Source organism: Micromys minutus, assembly GCF_963924665.1.
Source record: "Micromys minutus genome assembly, chromosome: 16".
Classification (NCBI taxonomy): Eukaryota; Metazoa; Chordata; class Mammalia; order Rodentia; family Muridae; genus Micromys; species Micromys minutus.
Window position 1 is genome coordinate 27297027 of NC_137985.1, and position 15418 is coordinate 27312444.

General features: G+C 45.6%; 1 protein-coding gene across 1 annotated transcript in view; it reads right to left on the bottom strand.

The window, feature by feature from the left end:
• Window positions 1-15418, bottom strand: part of FLI1 (Fli-1 proto-oncogene, ETS transcription factor) — a 114282-nt gene that overhangs the window by 51891 nt on the left and 46973 nt on the right. Inside the window, exon 2 of the mRNA XM_080929672.1 lies at window positions 1755-1966. Coding sequence (XP_080785798.1) covers window positions 1755-1966 — 212 coding nt within the window. The remainder of the gene's footprint in view (window positions 1-1754; window positions 1967-15418) is intronic.

Consider the following 15418-nt stretch of genomic DNA (forward strand, 5'->3'; position numbering starts at 1 on the left):
TCTATATGGTAATGGTGAGGACATCTGCTCCCAGGAGATTAGCAGGGAACAGTGATACAAGGCTGGATAAAAGTGTCTGATAAACTTGACTCTGAGACTGGGCTTAACAGAACCATGGCACAATCATTATTTTGCATGAAGGGGCTCAAGGTTCAGGTTCTCTGAGCTTCCCTAACCCTAAACCCTGGAAGGGTGGTCAAGGTCCCGCTTCCTGGTTTTAGTTAATGAGATGGAAGTGTGGCAGGGCTGAGGGCTCTGGAAGGCAGCTCTGAGACAGCTGCAAGGAGGAACTCCCCTCCCTCCTTCCTCTTGCCTCTCTCTGGACTTGTTTCCTCTCTGACTCACTTTCACAGTTAAGCCTCCCGGAGAGGATGCCAAAGCCTCAATTCCAGCCCCAAATCCTATGGACTTTGGCTTCCTAAACCCAATAGACATTTTAATCTAGAGGTTGTACCGCTTGCTCACCAAAGACCCTAAAGAACGTCCCTCCTCAAGGCACTACCCATTCCTACCTGCCTGTGGCTGCTAAATGCATCTAGTTTCCAAAGGTCCAGACTCAGCAACCCCCAGTTCTCACCTCTCAATGTTTACTAAGTCCAAGCTTCTGTAACCACCCCTTTATGCATCGCTCCCGAGTTTCTCTCATCAATACTGTCACCAGAACTTCGATTTCTTATCTGGGCTTTTTCAGTAACTTCTTATCTTTCTGCCATTCCTGTCACTGGTCCCTGCAGGACAATGGTTGTCACCTCATCAGCTTTGACTCAGGGGTCTGATGAAACTTGGTGTCCCAGCAGTACTGGGGGTCTGCCTGGGCTTGTGAAATAAGCTGGATTCTTAGCCTATCAACCAAGGACTTGTCTTGCATTTATGCACTAGCTTTTACTTTCTTGAGGCTGGGTGGATTACCTGGGAATCCATTGGGAATTATCAGGTAATGAACTAGGCTACAGTTTTCCCTTTTGTGTCTCTGTGTATCAGTCACTAACACCACTAAGCCCCTTGGAGCCACAGACAGTGTTCTGGGTCCCTTCTTTACAACAACACACTCGATAAACATTTTGAGAAGTATGTGTTCTGGCTCTGGCTTAGACAAGAGAAAGCCATCTGCTACTCAGATGGTTTTAGATAATTTAGACAAAATGTAGAGGTCGTCCCCGATGCTTGGGCTATTTGACAAATGGGTTTGCTCATCTTGCTTCAGTGTGTTTCCTTATCTCTGAATTGTTCTCAGTTTCATAAGTGAGGTTGTTCCTGGTCTTTCCTAATCCCCTCCCCCCACACACACATTTCCCATGCATGAGGCTGGCTTCCTGAAACACTGTCTGTCTTTCTTACTACTTTTCCACTTCTACGGGAAGAACTGTTGGGCCATCTTTGCTCTGGTTACTGCCACCCAGAAACATTAAACATCCTCAACAGCACAGCAAGTGCCAAATTTCTTGAGGGACTGGGCCTGGGCCAAAGCCTGACACCAAACACACTGAGGATTTGTAGTGGGGCCTTGGAACCTGACCCTAACTTGGCTTCCGTGGATAACATCTGAATCCTGAGAGCCAGGTGAGCTTTCTGGTCCCACTCCACTCAGTTCTGTAGACCGTGGTCACCTCAACTGACTAGAAACTGACACGCACTCTCAGGTCAGCCCCAGAGTCCCGTGTGCTACTTTGTGCAGATCGGCTTGATAAGGTGGTCCTGGGTTATACTCAGGCATCTCCAGCCTCATACGGGTTGGTCAACTCTGTCGGGCTCACCTGGATCCATTCATGTGATCATACTCCCGCTTGACATTGACCCTCACAGGCTGGTTAATCCACTCCTGCTGCGGTGGCAGTGGGTTGATTTTGTGGGGCTGTCCGTAGTCAGGACTCCCCGAAGCAGTCATGTCTGCCTTGGGGAGGTGGGCTGCCGCTCCGTATGCTGAATCAAAAAGGGACTGGTCGTCACTCACCACTGACAGAGCCTCCTGCAAGAGGGGAGAAGAGACAGGAAATTCAGTATCAATTGTCACGCAGGCCAGTGACACCATTATATCACAGTGGCACACAGCAGCCCTCTCATGAATCTGCAATTGTCCAAGGGTAATAGATTCACAATGTCAGGGCAGGCTTACCCCAGCGTGGGGAGAAAAGAGTTTGAGCATTGGATGAACACTAAACACAGTTGTACTTATTAAGTGTGCAAGCTAGAAGCCCCACAAAGAAGACAGGGTGGCCGAACACAGTGGCGGGACAGATGGTACCACTGTTGGTTCTAGCTTCCAGACAGAGACAGCAGCATGTCTTACTATCTCTGTGGCATAGTCAAGTTGCTAGGAGAGATGAAAATGAGAATTTACTTCATAAGTGAGATCATGGAGAGCCACCAGAGAGCTTGTCTAGACCTGAGAGCTATACAAGGGAATCAGCTAGGTTGATTTCAGTGTCCCACTCGGTAAGGACAAATAGTTATTTGTTTGTTTGTTTGATTATTGCTGATTTGCCTGGTGAACTACATTAGCAACTCTGGTCCAAGCGTTTGGTAAGAATGAATAGCGGTGTGCTGAGGACTGGCCAGCGGGTGTGAGTATGTCCTGAAAACCTTAGTGTTGATGGTTCAGCTAAATAATTCAGGAGGAAGCTCAGATATATAGAGAAGGCAGTTAGTGTAAGGTCTCTGTAAGAGACCGTGGTCTTCCAATTGATGCTGTCCCATCTCCTGACTCAGGCAAGGCTTTGGTAACGGGTGGAAAAATGTAGCTTTACTCTTTCCAGAGACTGTGTGCTGATAGGAGCGTGGATGTAAGATCCCATCACTATGCCAAAACACATTTAGCCACAGGGATCCAAGGCTGAAGTACAACATTCACCAGAGCCAAGTAATGCACAAAGGGAAGAGATCATGTTTCAGAAGAAATGGTAGCCATCTGTAATCCCTTCGTCATCTATATCTTCTGTTCCGTGAGATCTAACTGTGAGGAAGAGATGGAGTAATCTAGGGGAGATAGCTGTAGCAACACTAACAATACTCCAGAAAGATTAAAAGTGATGAGCATCTGTGTTCAAACAAGGGTTCTTTTGGGTTCTTGTTCCATGCTGGACTCTGCTTCCTCTCAAAGCCCTAACCACCTGTAACTTAGGGTATGATTCCACCTGGGAATAAGGCCTTAAAGGATATGATTAATTTGAAAGAAGAATGTGAAGATGGGCTCTAAACTCAACTGACTCTTTATAGTAAGAGATTTGAACACACAAAGACCCTAAAGATGGCTGTATGCCGAGGACTGACCATGTAAGGCATGTAGGGAGAATGATTATCTGCAAGCCAGAGGGAGAAGCCTCAGAGGAAACCAGCCCTGCTGGCACTCCGGCCTTGGATTTCTAGTTTTCAGAACTGTGAGCAAGTAAATTTATGTTGTTTAAGCCACTCAGCCTGTGGTGTGTTGCTATGGCAACCCTGCTTTTACTTAAGAACAGCATGATAGATGGATGATGAGACCCTTCTAAATCCTGAGGTTTGCCTACTTTCCCTACATACTTCATATCTCTGCCTGGAATGCCTTCTCTAAAACAAACGACCTTGCTATATCTGGATGGCCTTCATTCAGACATAGAGGCTGCTGGAACCTTCTGGTTTCACCTGCTGCTCCTGGATAATGTCAGGGGAAGGCAATGGCTCTGGGTCCTTTCATATTTTGGCTCTTAGACCCACTTTTCATTTCAGTTAAGGTTCTGCTTCAGCTTTATGTCCCAAACAAATTTAAACTTTTACATGAACACCTAGTGTATAGCACCAAGTATGGCATTCAGAGGGCTGAGCATGAATCTCTGACATGACATCGGTGCCACCAAGGGTTTAGCAGTCTCCCTTTGACACAAAAATGCAGAACAAGCCCCAGATCTATTGTGGAAAGAGACGACATCTAAGCAGATTTCTGCTGCAGAGAAAAGGCTATGCTTCTGGTTAGTTATCAGTCGGTCTTGAGAGTTCTGGCAAAATCATACAAAGGCAAAGTTTAGGAGATCTGGGAGGCAGAGGTGAACATGGGGATGCTGTGGTAAAAAAAAAGGTTTCTGTCATCACTGTCATCCAAAGAGGGAGGTCAAAAGCAGCAAAAGGCAGAATTGCTGAGCCCAAGGAAGACACACGGATGGTGCACCCAGGATGCACAGCAAAGAGGTTTGAACAAACGATAGCTGCTTGGAGGCTTGACAAGGAAGTGAGGTGTGCAGGGAAAAGAAATACAGCAACAGATCATGGGGCAGGGTGCAAGAGCAGAAAGGGGATGGGACCAGTTACAAATCATCCTAGGATAAACATTTCATTTCAAATTATAGAGCCAATCATAGGTGACTTAGTCAAGTGGCAGCATCACAGAAAGAGAGTGTCCCATTCCTTCCCAAATGCCCCACACTTCTGAGCCTTGACCCAGCCAGATGCAGAAATGTCTCTCCTCACACTGATCTTAACCTCCCCCAGTCTCCTGTACCTAATATCAGGCCAGATCCCATTCCGCCAAAGGCCATGAATACCGCTTGTATCCAGCTATTCTTCCCCCAAGAATTTGCTGTGTTTCTACTACAGAAAACCTATGCTTAGTTAATTGGTTTTCAATTACCCAGCCTTGCCCGATCTGTCAAACAATTTGTGACTTGCCACTACAACCTCTGTACAGTTCTAACTGATTTCACTGGGGTCCTTCTTAACTCAATGCAAACCTTGCTTAAAAATGTCCTGAGTTTCTGTATCTTTTAACACACAACACACACACACACACACACACACACACACGGATTCTATGTATGCATCCTTCACGTGCAAACACACAGGTGGGGGGGATTTATTGTATTTACAATCATTGATAGCAACCAGCTTTCTTCCCTTAACGGTATAGACGGCAGACTCTGTAAGATGAGTAAGGCTGGAAATAGAGAAAAAAGGGAAAAAGTTTGTTTCCTGCTTGGCTTTTGGACTAAATCTGAAAATCAGCCTAGTTAAGATAAATTGCCAACAGCAATACAGTAAAACATCTAAAGGAATGAAGTGCCAAAGAAGCTGATTTAGGACCCTTGTGAAAAATAACATTTGGGGAGGACACTGTCTGCAAGGAAATAGAACCCCTTTGCCATTCAAGCCTGAGGCCAAGCCCAGGGTGTCCTGCCACTTCCAGGGTGAGAGTGAGGAACCTTTCTAAAGTGCTTTGGAGATAACAGGCATCCATGATGGAGACAGGAAAGTGAGGCTGGGCAGTGGTGGCAGACCTTTGTGTCACTGCTGGGGACTGACCTAAGTCACCATGGAGATAGTGTGGGAGCCAGTACTAAGGTGCAGCTGTGCAGACAGGTGAGAGTCTGTGTGCCAGGGGCATCTCCATCCTCTCCTGCAGCTGTGCTTCCTGAGCACTTGTTGCTACTTAATGTGTGCTCTAGAAAGCTTTAGACTTGAACTTTGAGATTTTTATTATGTGCATTTCAAACTCTTTATAGGAGTAAGCATCAAGCTGGTGTCAAAGCACTTTCAGTGGCAAGTTGTTGATAAACAGCCAACTTTGTCAGGAACATCAGTGGGGGCTGGGGGTGGGGATTCACCTTCACTGCTGTTTTGGGTTTCTAATGAGTGTGTCTCCTGTGATGATTTCACTCTAAAAACACAGGTTATTCTTGAAAGGGCCTGTTAGGTCCATGCTGCCAAAAACTAGGTTCCTTACCCCTGTGTGATGCTCAGCTATAAGATTTCTTAGCACCTCAATAGTGAGCACTAGAAGGAATCCCCGAACGGTTTCAAGAGTTCGTTGCTTAGAAGCAACATTGCATTCCATAGTCAGGATGTGCTGGTCTCTCACCCCCAGCTGTCACTGTCCACCTAGAAGATGACACCTGGTCTCTGCCCCAAGTTGTTAAATATTCTAGCACACTGGTATCCTGTGGGTGCCCGTTTCCAGAGGTTTTTTTTTTTTAAACAGTGGAACTGCTTGAAGGTAGCAGGCTGAGCTCTGAGCCAAATCAGTATAGCCCAGGGAAACACTTCCCACATCCTCTGTAGGAGCTAGGAGATATATACCATCAAATACTGATACATATGCTCTGATAAAGAGCACCTTCCTTACCTAGTACACATAAGGTTAGGTTCCCTTATCACTTCAAATAAACTCGGTCTTAAATTATAGAAATAAACAGAAACAATAGACAATTATCAAAGCACTTACTAATTGGGAAATGATGTTTACATGAAACATCTAATTCAGCCATCTAAGCAATATTTGGAGAGATGTTTTCACCTTTTTTTTTTAAGGTGAGAAAATGGATATTTGGAGAAGTGAAGTAACTTGCTCGTGCACACAGAGAATGAAGATGATGTGGGGTTTCCATCTAGGCCTTCTGCTTGGGCATAGAACCACTGCCACTCACTGGTTCTTTTCTGAGAATGTTTTCCCAGTTAGACAATTGGCCCTTTGAAAATTTTGTGGGTTTTGTAACTTCAAGCACAATCTTTGGAGCCAGGGAGGCTCTAAACACCAACCCAAACTTAGTCTGTTGCTTTTTTACTTCCCAAGTGCAATGTCTTCATACTGTAGGAGCCCCATTTTCTCATCTGTAGCTTGGGGATGTCAACAAACCCTAGCCTGGTGTGTTGTACATGAAAATGAAATGACATAATCTGAGTAAACGGCCTAATTGTCTATTCAGTGTTCTTGGGACAGAGTGAATAATTACATCTTTAGATTTAAAGCAGTATCAAGAGATGGCCTGAGAATGGGGTGGAGATGATTGAGGAAGGGATGGACCAGATGGAGCCTGAACAATGATTCCTTTTTCTCTGTGCCTTTTCAAGGAGAAAGACCAATTTGCTTGGTTCCACTCCTCCTCCTCCTCCTCCTCCTCCTCCTCATCATCATCATCATCATCATCATCATATCTGGGATAGCCTTCCCTTTACTTCCCTTAGAGATCAAAGCCTAGGATGTGGCCTTGGGATTGCAGGGCTTGCAGTAGCAATAAGAGAGAAAGGTTGATGACTGGATTATACATAGTCTTATTAGGAGAATTGTCTCATATGTGTATGGAGGTTTGGAACTTTCAAAATGCCCATCTGCAATCTGTCGGAACAAGTACTGTGGCTGAGCCAAGATACCTGGGTACTGCTCTTGTAAGTCCTGAGGCTTTTTCAGTGGCTCCACAATTGAGGGACATGGCATCCATGGCCAAAGTAGCTGGAACAGTAGTGGTAGCAGCTGCTTGCCTGTACTCTGTCTACATGACATTGACTCCGCAAATGCCAGTAGAAGCCACACAAGGATCTGACTTACTAACAAAAATTCACTTATCTTGGAATTTGCTACATATTGAGTGTGTGTGTTTTCATACCTATGTACATATACCCATTTATTCCCTTTAAATTTACAATCATATCTTCTACCTTCTGTTATCCTTAGTTAGGTGAGCAGTTGATTTCCATGTCAGTTGAAGAATAATTAAGCATTGTCATAGGATGAAGGAAGAGCCACCAAGTCCCTCCCTACACCAGACATGGGAAAACCTCTAAAGAGGCGAAGACCTCTACCCTCTATTCAGGGATATTCCAAAGAAACTCCCCTCACTCATCCTTCTGTGAGCAGAAAGATTGAAACAAGGTTCCCCGTTCCCTTGACAGAAGAGGAGTCCCAGACTTCTTTCCCAAGTTCAGCCCTACTAAGCTGAGTTTTCATCTCTAATTCAGAAAAGCATGCAAGACATGGGGCAAAGAGGCAGTAATTTCCTAAAGACCCATTCCTCTTGTTTCTTGTTGTCCTGCCCTGGACCTTGAAAGGATAATTTCAGTGACTGATGAAGAATGCTGGGGGTGGTGGGAAAAAGGAATGTCAAGTTCCCTATTGCTACCATGGTCAGTGGGTCCACAGAGCTGCTCCCAGACTAGTGCTCTGCAAAGCTAATCTCTGGCATATCCGCTAACGGTTCACCATGGGGAACACAGGAGCTTTGGCATTTTATTGCATTCTTTGCATAATGACATGAACTTCCTTCTCTTGCCAACCTGAGGGCATGTGAAATGCTGAAAACTCTCTCAGGAGCAGAGAGCTCTTTGCTCTGAGAACCATTCTGCATAGAATAGGGAGAAACATCAGCCTAGAGTGGGAGTCTCCAGGGCACAATAAACTTCCAAGAGAGACCCCAGCTATATTTCAAGGCAAGCCTTCTGCTTCCCTTTCCCTATTAGTTACTACTAGCCATGTACCTACTCATCATTTCTGTTCCTTAGAGGTCCAAGGGTGAGGGAATGAGAAGATAATTTAATGGAAGGTAGATTAAGGAAGAACATGGGAAACACCTGTCAGTCACCAGTTACTAAACCTTAGTTGTATTAGCCCTAAATGGCTATCTCAATGTGTATAGTATTGTCTTCTCTATTAAGAGCCAGAGTCTATTTCTATTCCCTTCTCTTAGAAACTTTTCTCATTTCTGTTACCAAAATACCTGACAGTAAGCAAATTAAAGAAGGAAGGGTGTATGTTGATTTGTAGTTTAAGGTGATCCCATTCATCATGGTGGGGAAGATATGGTGGCAGTAAAAATGAGGTGGCTGGTCACATTGCATTCATGGTCAGGATGCGGGAAAAAAAAATGCTAATGCCCAGGTTGCTTTCTCCAGTGGGGTTCCAGCCCATGAGATGGTGCCACTCATGTTCAAGTTAGAGCTTCCTTCATCAGTTAAGCCTTTTTGGAAATATCTCCACACACATACCCAGAGACATATTCCCATGGAGACTATAAATCAACCAAATGACAATGCAGGTTAACCATTACACCCTTGAAGCCAGACAGAATATCATCGCTGCTTCAACAAGCTCAGTGTCATAGACGTGCTCTTGCTTGGCCTCAGAGGTTAGATGATAAAAATATACCAATACTTCTACCCACTTTATATTAGTTCTTGAGGATCAGCATCATGTTATGAGAAAGTCCAAAGGAGTTAATAAATCCTCGTGGAAAGGACCAGATAGTCACACAGAGAGAACCTGAGGACATCGGCCACCAGCCACCAGGCAGAACTGATCTGACCTCCAGATTGTAACAGCAAACCATTAAATAGAATGGACGGAGCTCCTGTAGTTGGTTCAAGCCTAGGCTACAGGCTACACATGGCTACTTAACCTTTCTAGTTTAAAAGTGTGAGCCAGGTAATGGTGGTGTGGTGCACACCTTTAATCCCAACACTTGGGAACCAGAGGTCAAAGGATCTCAGTAAGTTTGGGACTCGTGTGTGTGTGTGTGTGTGTGTGTGTGTGTGTGTGTGTGTGTGTGTATGTGTGTGTGTGTGTGTGTGTGTGTGTGTTTGTAGCCATAGAAATTGGAAATGTTCTATAGCTAATTGGTGGCTAGAGAACCCCCACTCAAAGGATATAGATAATGACTGAATATCCTTTTACTGTGGTTCTTGACATGGCTGGAGTCAGCACCATAATGAACCAGATGGAGAAACTGAGACACAGTTTAGGTTCATAGAGTGAAACAAAATCAATGCGTGGATAAACTCCTCGGAAGACTCTAAGGTAGAATTGCCCTCTGATAAAGGATAATGTAATGGTCATTGGGTGGACAACAGCTGTGGTGTTAGTTCAGAAGAACAGTCCTCACCAAGGTTAGTAAAACCTCATGTTCATCTCCAATGCCATAAAGCCAAGCACCAAACAGACAAGGACCACTGTTTATTTGTTTGTTTGGTTGGTTGGTTGGTTTGATTTTTCGAGACAGGTCTCTCTGTGTAGCTGTCCTGGATCTTGTAGACAAGTCTGGCCTTAAACTCACAGAGATTCTTCGATCTCTGGTTCCCAAGTGTTGGGATTAAAGGTGTGCACCATACCACCACTTGGCTCACACTTTTAAACTAGAAAGCGTGGTGGCTCACACCTGTAGCCTAACACTTAGATTGCTAGGGTTAGAAGGACCAGGGTTTGAGGACCCATTTTAGGTTACTTAGCAATATCTGTGTCAAAACGTAAAACCAGAATATCTATTGTTTGACGTTTCCAAGAAAAATTTGTAACTATGGCCCTTTAAAATGTAAGTTGGATTCTCATGGTACTGAGACAGGAGCCATGCCTTAAGGACTTGTCTGGGGTTCCTCAGCTCCAGAATGTCTATTCCAGCTGCCTGACTGCAGAGATTCATACTCTGTAACCATTTTCAACTTGCCCTCTCTAATCCCAGACTGCACGCGAACGTGTGTGTGCATGCACACACACAACACACACACATACACAGACCCTTCTCAGAGCCTTGGGAAGCCTGGCTGGCCTTAGTTATCTTCTTGGTCACCAAACCCTCTTTTAAGACCCCTCTCTCTGTTAAGCTTTGAGTGTGTCCCCTGTAGTTCTGCCTTCAGGGATGGGTCACACTCACTCTTGTAGATGTGGATTAGTCACAGGGGCACCCAGTTCAGGCCCTCTTCTTCCCAAGTGCTTTTCTCTCTGGATCACCCTCTCCTTTCTCTTCTACTCTTGTTCTTTCTTTTGTTTCTCTCTTCTGCCACCTAGGATGTGACATCAGCACAAGGCGCTTGCTCCAGATCACGTTCTCTGGCATTACATCTTCCAGCCTGCAGAACCCACGAGGCCAGTCATTTTATTAGCATAGCCAGCCTGTGGCATTGTGCTAGAGCAGCACGAAACATCCAGGGACACCATCCCTGTCTTATATTGCCTCTTTCTGGGGAATTCTGCAGTGGGTGGTCCAAAAAAGGGTGCTGCACAGAGATTGCAGTGTGGGTGGGATTCCTTGCAGGTGAGAGGACTTCATTGGGACTAATAAAATAGGAGGCTGAGCCTAACTGGTTTCAGAAGACAGGATCTCTGAGACCTCTCAGGGCATGCTACATGCCAGGACCCAGAGCCCAAGCTTCGTTAACTGTGCCTCCCATCCGCTGCGTCTCCATTTCTCTCGGGGTTTGTGTGTGTCCTTGTCTGTTGACTTTGAGTCCTCACTACCACTTTTTGACTGTAACCACATTTAAAGGGCATTGCTAAAGATCAAAGTTAAACTCTCCTCCCACAGAGCATGATCGTACTGCCGAAAAGAAAGAAAAAAATGAACCCCCCCCCCCCCAGCTGAATGTGGAAACTCACAGGATGGGGAATACAAGACCTTTCTGTGTCCATATGAGAGAATGTTTTTCGCTATGGTTTTACTTTCTGTTTCTCTCTCTCTCTCTCTCTCTCTCTCTCTCTCTCTCTCTCTCTCTCTCTCTCTCTCTCTTTCTTTCTCTCTCCTGCCTTTATATGTAGAGGTTGATGCTAGGTATCTTTCTAGATCACTCTCATTTTTTTTAATTGAAAATTTTCATGTATGTTTTGATCATACGATTTGCCCTTCCCCCTCTTTGACACAGCACTCACCAGTTTGGCAAGACTGGCTGGCTAGTGAGTTCCAGGAATTCTGCTGTCCCTGAGTCTCTAGAATTAGGGCTACAGACACAGGCCTCCTCGTCTGGTTTTGATGTGGGCGTTGGGGAACCAAACTTGGGACCTTGTGCTTGCACAGCAGTTCAGGAAGTGACTAAGGTCTCTCCTTAGTCTCTGCTTTCTATTTCATCTCAATGAATCTGACCAGGCAGAAAATTGCCTTTTTGAGAAGGCAGTAGAGACATTGGGATTGATAAAGCTCTGTTGCACTTAAATTGGCGGCTGCCAGCCTTTCTAATGCTGTGGTTCTTTAATTTAGTTCTTCACACTGTGATGACCCCCAACCGTAAAATCACTTATGTTGTTACTTCATGACTGTAATTTTGCTACTGTTCTGAGTTACAATGTAAACACCTGTGTTTTCCAAGAATCTTAGATGACCTCCAAAGGAGTCATGACCCAAGGTTGAGAACTGCTGGCTTATGCCCTCCCATCTGACCAACTGGGGACAAGCTCTTTAGGTAACAAAAATGGAGGTGACCTAAGGTGGACCTCCCTGGTGCTGTGGAACTGGGCGGGATGAAGGTAGGCTCTTGACTGACTGTGGTTAAAAACCGTGAACCATTCTTCCTTCTTCTGCCAGGCCTGATAGCAGACAGGATTTGAAACCCCGAGTGCTGCAGGAGCTGATAAAAGAGACTGCTCAGTCAAGAGACCAGAATCTGGAACCACAGGCAAGTCTGGCTCAGGTGAGTCGTACTTAGGAGGCTGCTGACACACAGCAGAAAAAAAAAGATTTCTGTCTGTTTTGCTGTCGGACTCTTGTGTTTTCTCCGGGAGGCAGTACCTGTCATGAAATAGCGAAGGAGGACTGGTTGTCCCCTCAGAAAGCCCAATCAATACCTGAAGAGATGAGCGAAGACCCTGAAGACAGGAGGAGAGAAGGAGGCCATGTGAACCTGTAAGGCTGCTCCCTCCTCAGGGCAGATGCTTGTCTATCAGGGGAGTGACACGCTTGCTGTCAGTTTGCTTAAGCATCGTGGAGAGGAGAGGGGATGAGTAAATGGAACCTGCTCTGCCTCCCGGGGCCATGAGAACTTTCTCTTTTTCTCATATACTGATTCTGATCCCGGCCAGAGAAAACCAGCCTCAGCCTTCCAGCTCCCCACCTCCCCATTGCTTGAACACTTCTCCGGACCGAGTAGGTATCCAAACTGTTATTCTGATGAATAAAAACCCCAGAGCATGATGGGAAAGGCAGAATCTCTTACCTCTACCAGCAACTGACACAGTCTTTCTGCACTACATGCATTTTTTCAGGAAGATTTGGCCTTTGCTCTCCATCCCAGCCTGGTCCTTTTTTTAAAAACAAGCCACATCCTTTGGCTATGTCTAATGCAAAGCCACTGAGAGCTCTTGTCAAACAACCACTCAAGGTCTTTTTCTTAGAAACTACAACCTGATCCCACAGTTTTCTCATGTGACGGTTACCATGGCAACCACACTCCCCGGACTCCCTGGAAGCCCTGGAGGAGACACACACACAAGGGGGCCCTCTGCTTCCATTTTTTCTTCACTAACCCTTGTGGAACCACCAAGAGCAGTAATTCTCAACCTGTGGGTCACAAAACCCCCACAGCGGTCACATATCAGATATTAACGTTACGATTCATAACAGTAGAAAAATGACAGTCATGAGGTAGCAATGAAATAATTTTATAGTTGAATGTTACCACAACATGAGGAACTATATTAAAGGGTCACAGTATTAGGAAGTTGAGAACAACTGCCCTAGAAGGAGGCAGAGCCAGCTCAATGAAGCAAATACTCCTGTTCACAGCAACTGATACCAAGGGCTGAGCAATACCATCAGCTGGTACTCTACTGGGACACTGCCATTTCAGTCGGATGAGCTGAGCAGGCACACCACCAAAGACTCCATGTTACTTCCTTTCCTCTTGGGGAGTGTGGGACAGACATCCCTGAATCCACTTCCCGGGTCTTCCTGGCTCTTTCCTTTGTATGATTCACGGCTGGGAGGCAGGCCTGGTGACCTCATGCCCATCAAGTGGGGAGGCAGCTCAGCCTTGAGTCCTGAGGGTGCAATATTTCCAGCTAGCACATCTGGATGAACCATTCTATCCAAGGTGTTTAGTTTTGCTGTGGCCCCGGGGCATATGGTTACCATATTGTTACAGCAACATGTGGCAAACGCTTTGCTGAGGGGAGGAACAGCAGCTTGGGGCTCTGCCTTCTGTGCTGCTCAGCCCTGGCCCTTCTCATCAGCATCCTTTGTGCCTCCTCCCACCTGTCTTTGCTTTTGCTCCCATTCCCCCTCTCTTGCTTCTTCTGCACCCCAATGTCTGGCTTGGCAGTTCCTTTTCTCATACATCAGCTCTCCCACCCCCTTTGCAGTCACTTGTGAATGTGTGACTCACTGTTTGCTCTTCGGGTATTTGTAATTACCAAGTAGTGGTGGCTACACAGCTTTCCTTCCTCAAGCTGGACCCACCTTTCCCCCTTATCCAGTTGCCTTCCCCGGTCCCTCTGCCTAACTACACCCCACCCAGTCACAGGAAGCTTTCCTGTGCCTCCTGCCACCATAGTAACCTCTCCTGTGGCCTGGGGTCTGCCACATGCTTGTCCTCCACCGATAGTTTGATGCTTCACACAGCTTTTTTGTTTTAATCTCCAACTTTGGTCTTAATTGTCATTCTACATACACTTCCATTGTGTCTCACTATCTAGATTTTGCTCGTGCTTTTTTGTAAACATTACTGCCACTGCGTATTATCGCTTACTTACTGCCTTACTCCCTCATCCAAACTACACAAAATGACAGAAGATGCTGCAAAGGGCTGCTCTGAGTTACCTTGTATAAACGGCCCTCTCTCTGCTGGTTGCTGGAGAAGCACTCAGCTGTCATCTCGGATGTTACCCTCGGGGCCAGAATGTCACAATCTAAATTCTGTACATTGTGGATACAAACTGTATGGCCTTATGCAAGTTCTTTAATTGCTCTGTGCCTCAGTTTCCCTTTTGGTAAAATTTGTTTAGTATGTTACCACACAGTAATATCTAATAGTAGCATCCTAACTCATGTCTGTCATACTGTAGGTATTCCATAAACATAATCTTGATGTGATCTATAAGCCCTGTTATAGCTAAAAACACCTCATTTATATGGGGTCATTTCTTGACCTCCAACATCAAAGGACCAACTTGGATGATTGGTGGACTCGTTCGCATGGTTTTGAACTCGAAGTCTGTTAGTGCAGAGGTCCTACAGTCCACAATGCCTCCTTTGACTCTCAGAGTTATGTCAATCGCGATGATGCATCATATAACCATTTTGTCTACTTGCAAACATGGCTATTTCTGTGAATGTTGGCTCTGTGGACACATCAGCAGTCATCCTTGCTCCGTACTCCAGGGGCAAGGTAAGGGGAACTGAGGACATCCTGGTGTGCCCAGGAGAAGCCAAGTGTCCTCACATCATGAGGCTCAGACATCATCCGGTACACAGCTGGTCTCTTAGCTGGCAGCAACCCTCAAAGCTGTCACCCACTGAGTTGGCCTCTATCCTTGTTTAACTCAAGTGCCAAACCTACTCAGTCTGGCTCCAGGACCCCCTGTCTCTCAGCATCCATCTATAAGAAAAGCAGATATTTTGTGAACAGGTCCTGCCATGGCTTGCCAATGCAAACACAGAAGTGGGAATTGTCTAGAGAGACCATTTTTTGTCAGCCTCAATAAAGCTGTTTGGACAGATAACACAGTCGAAACCCACTGATGGTTCCTAGGGACTAAAGACTGGTCTAGTTACTTCACAAAAAAAAAAAAAAAAAAAAAAAAAAAAAGCTCTTAGTATTCACCCTACTCTTGGAAGCTTCTAGAGATGGCAGGCTTGCCCAGCAGAAGCAGTAAGTGTCTCAAGGACATGTGTCACGCTAGCAGTAAGGGTCAACCCTTCTCATCCCAAGGTTTTATGGGTAACAGAAAAATAATCTACAAGATGGAGATGAAGCTACCAAGTATCTCATC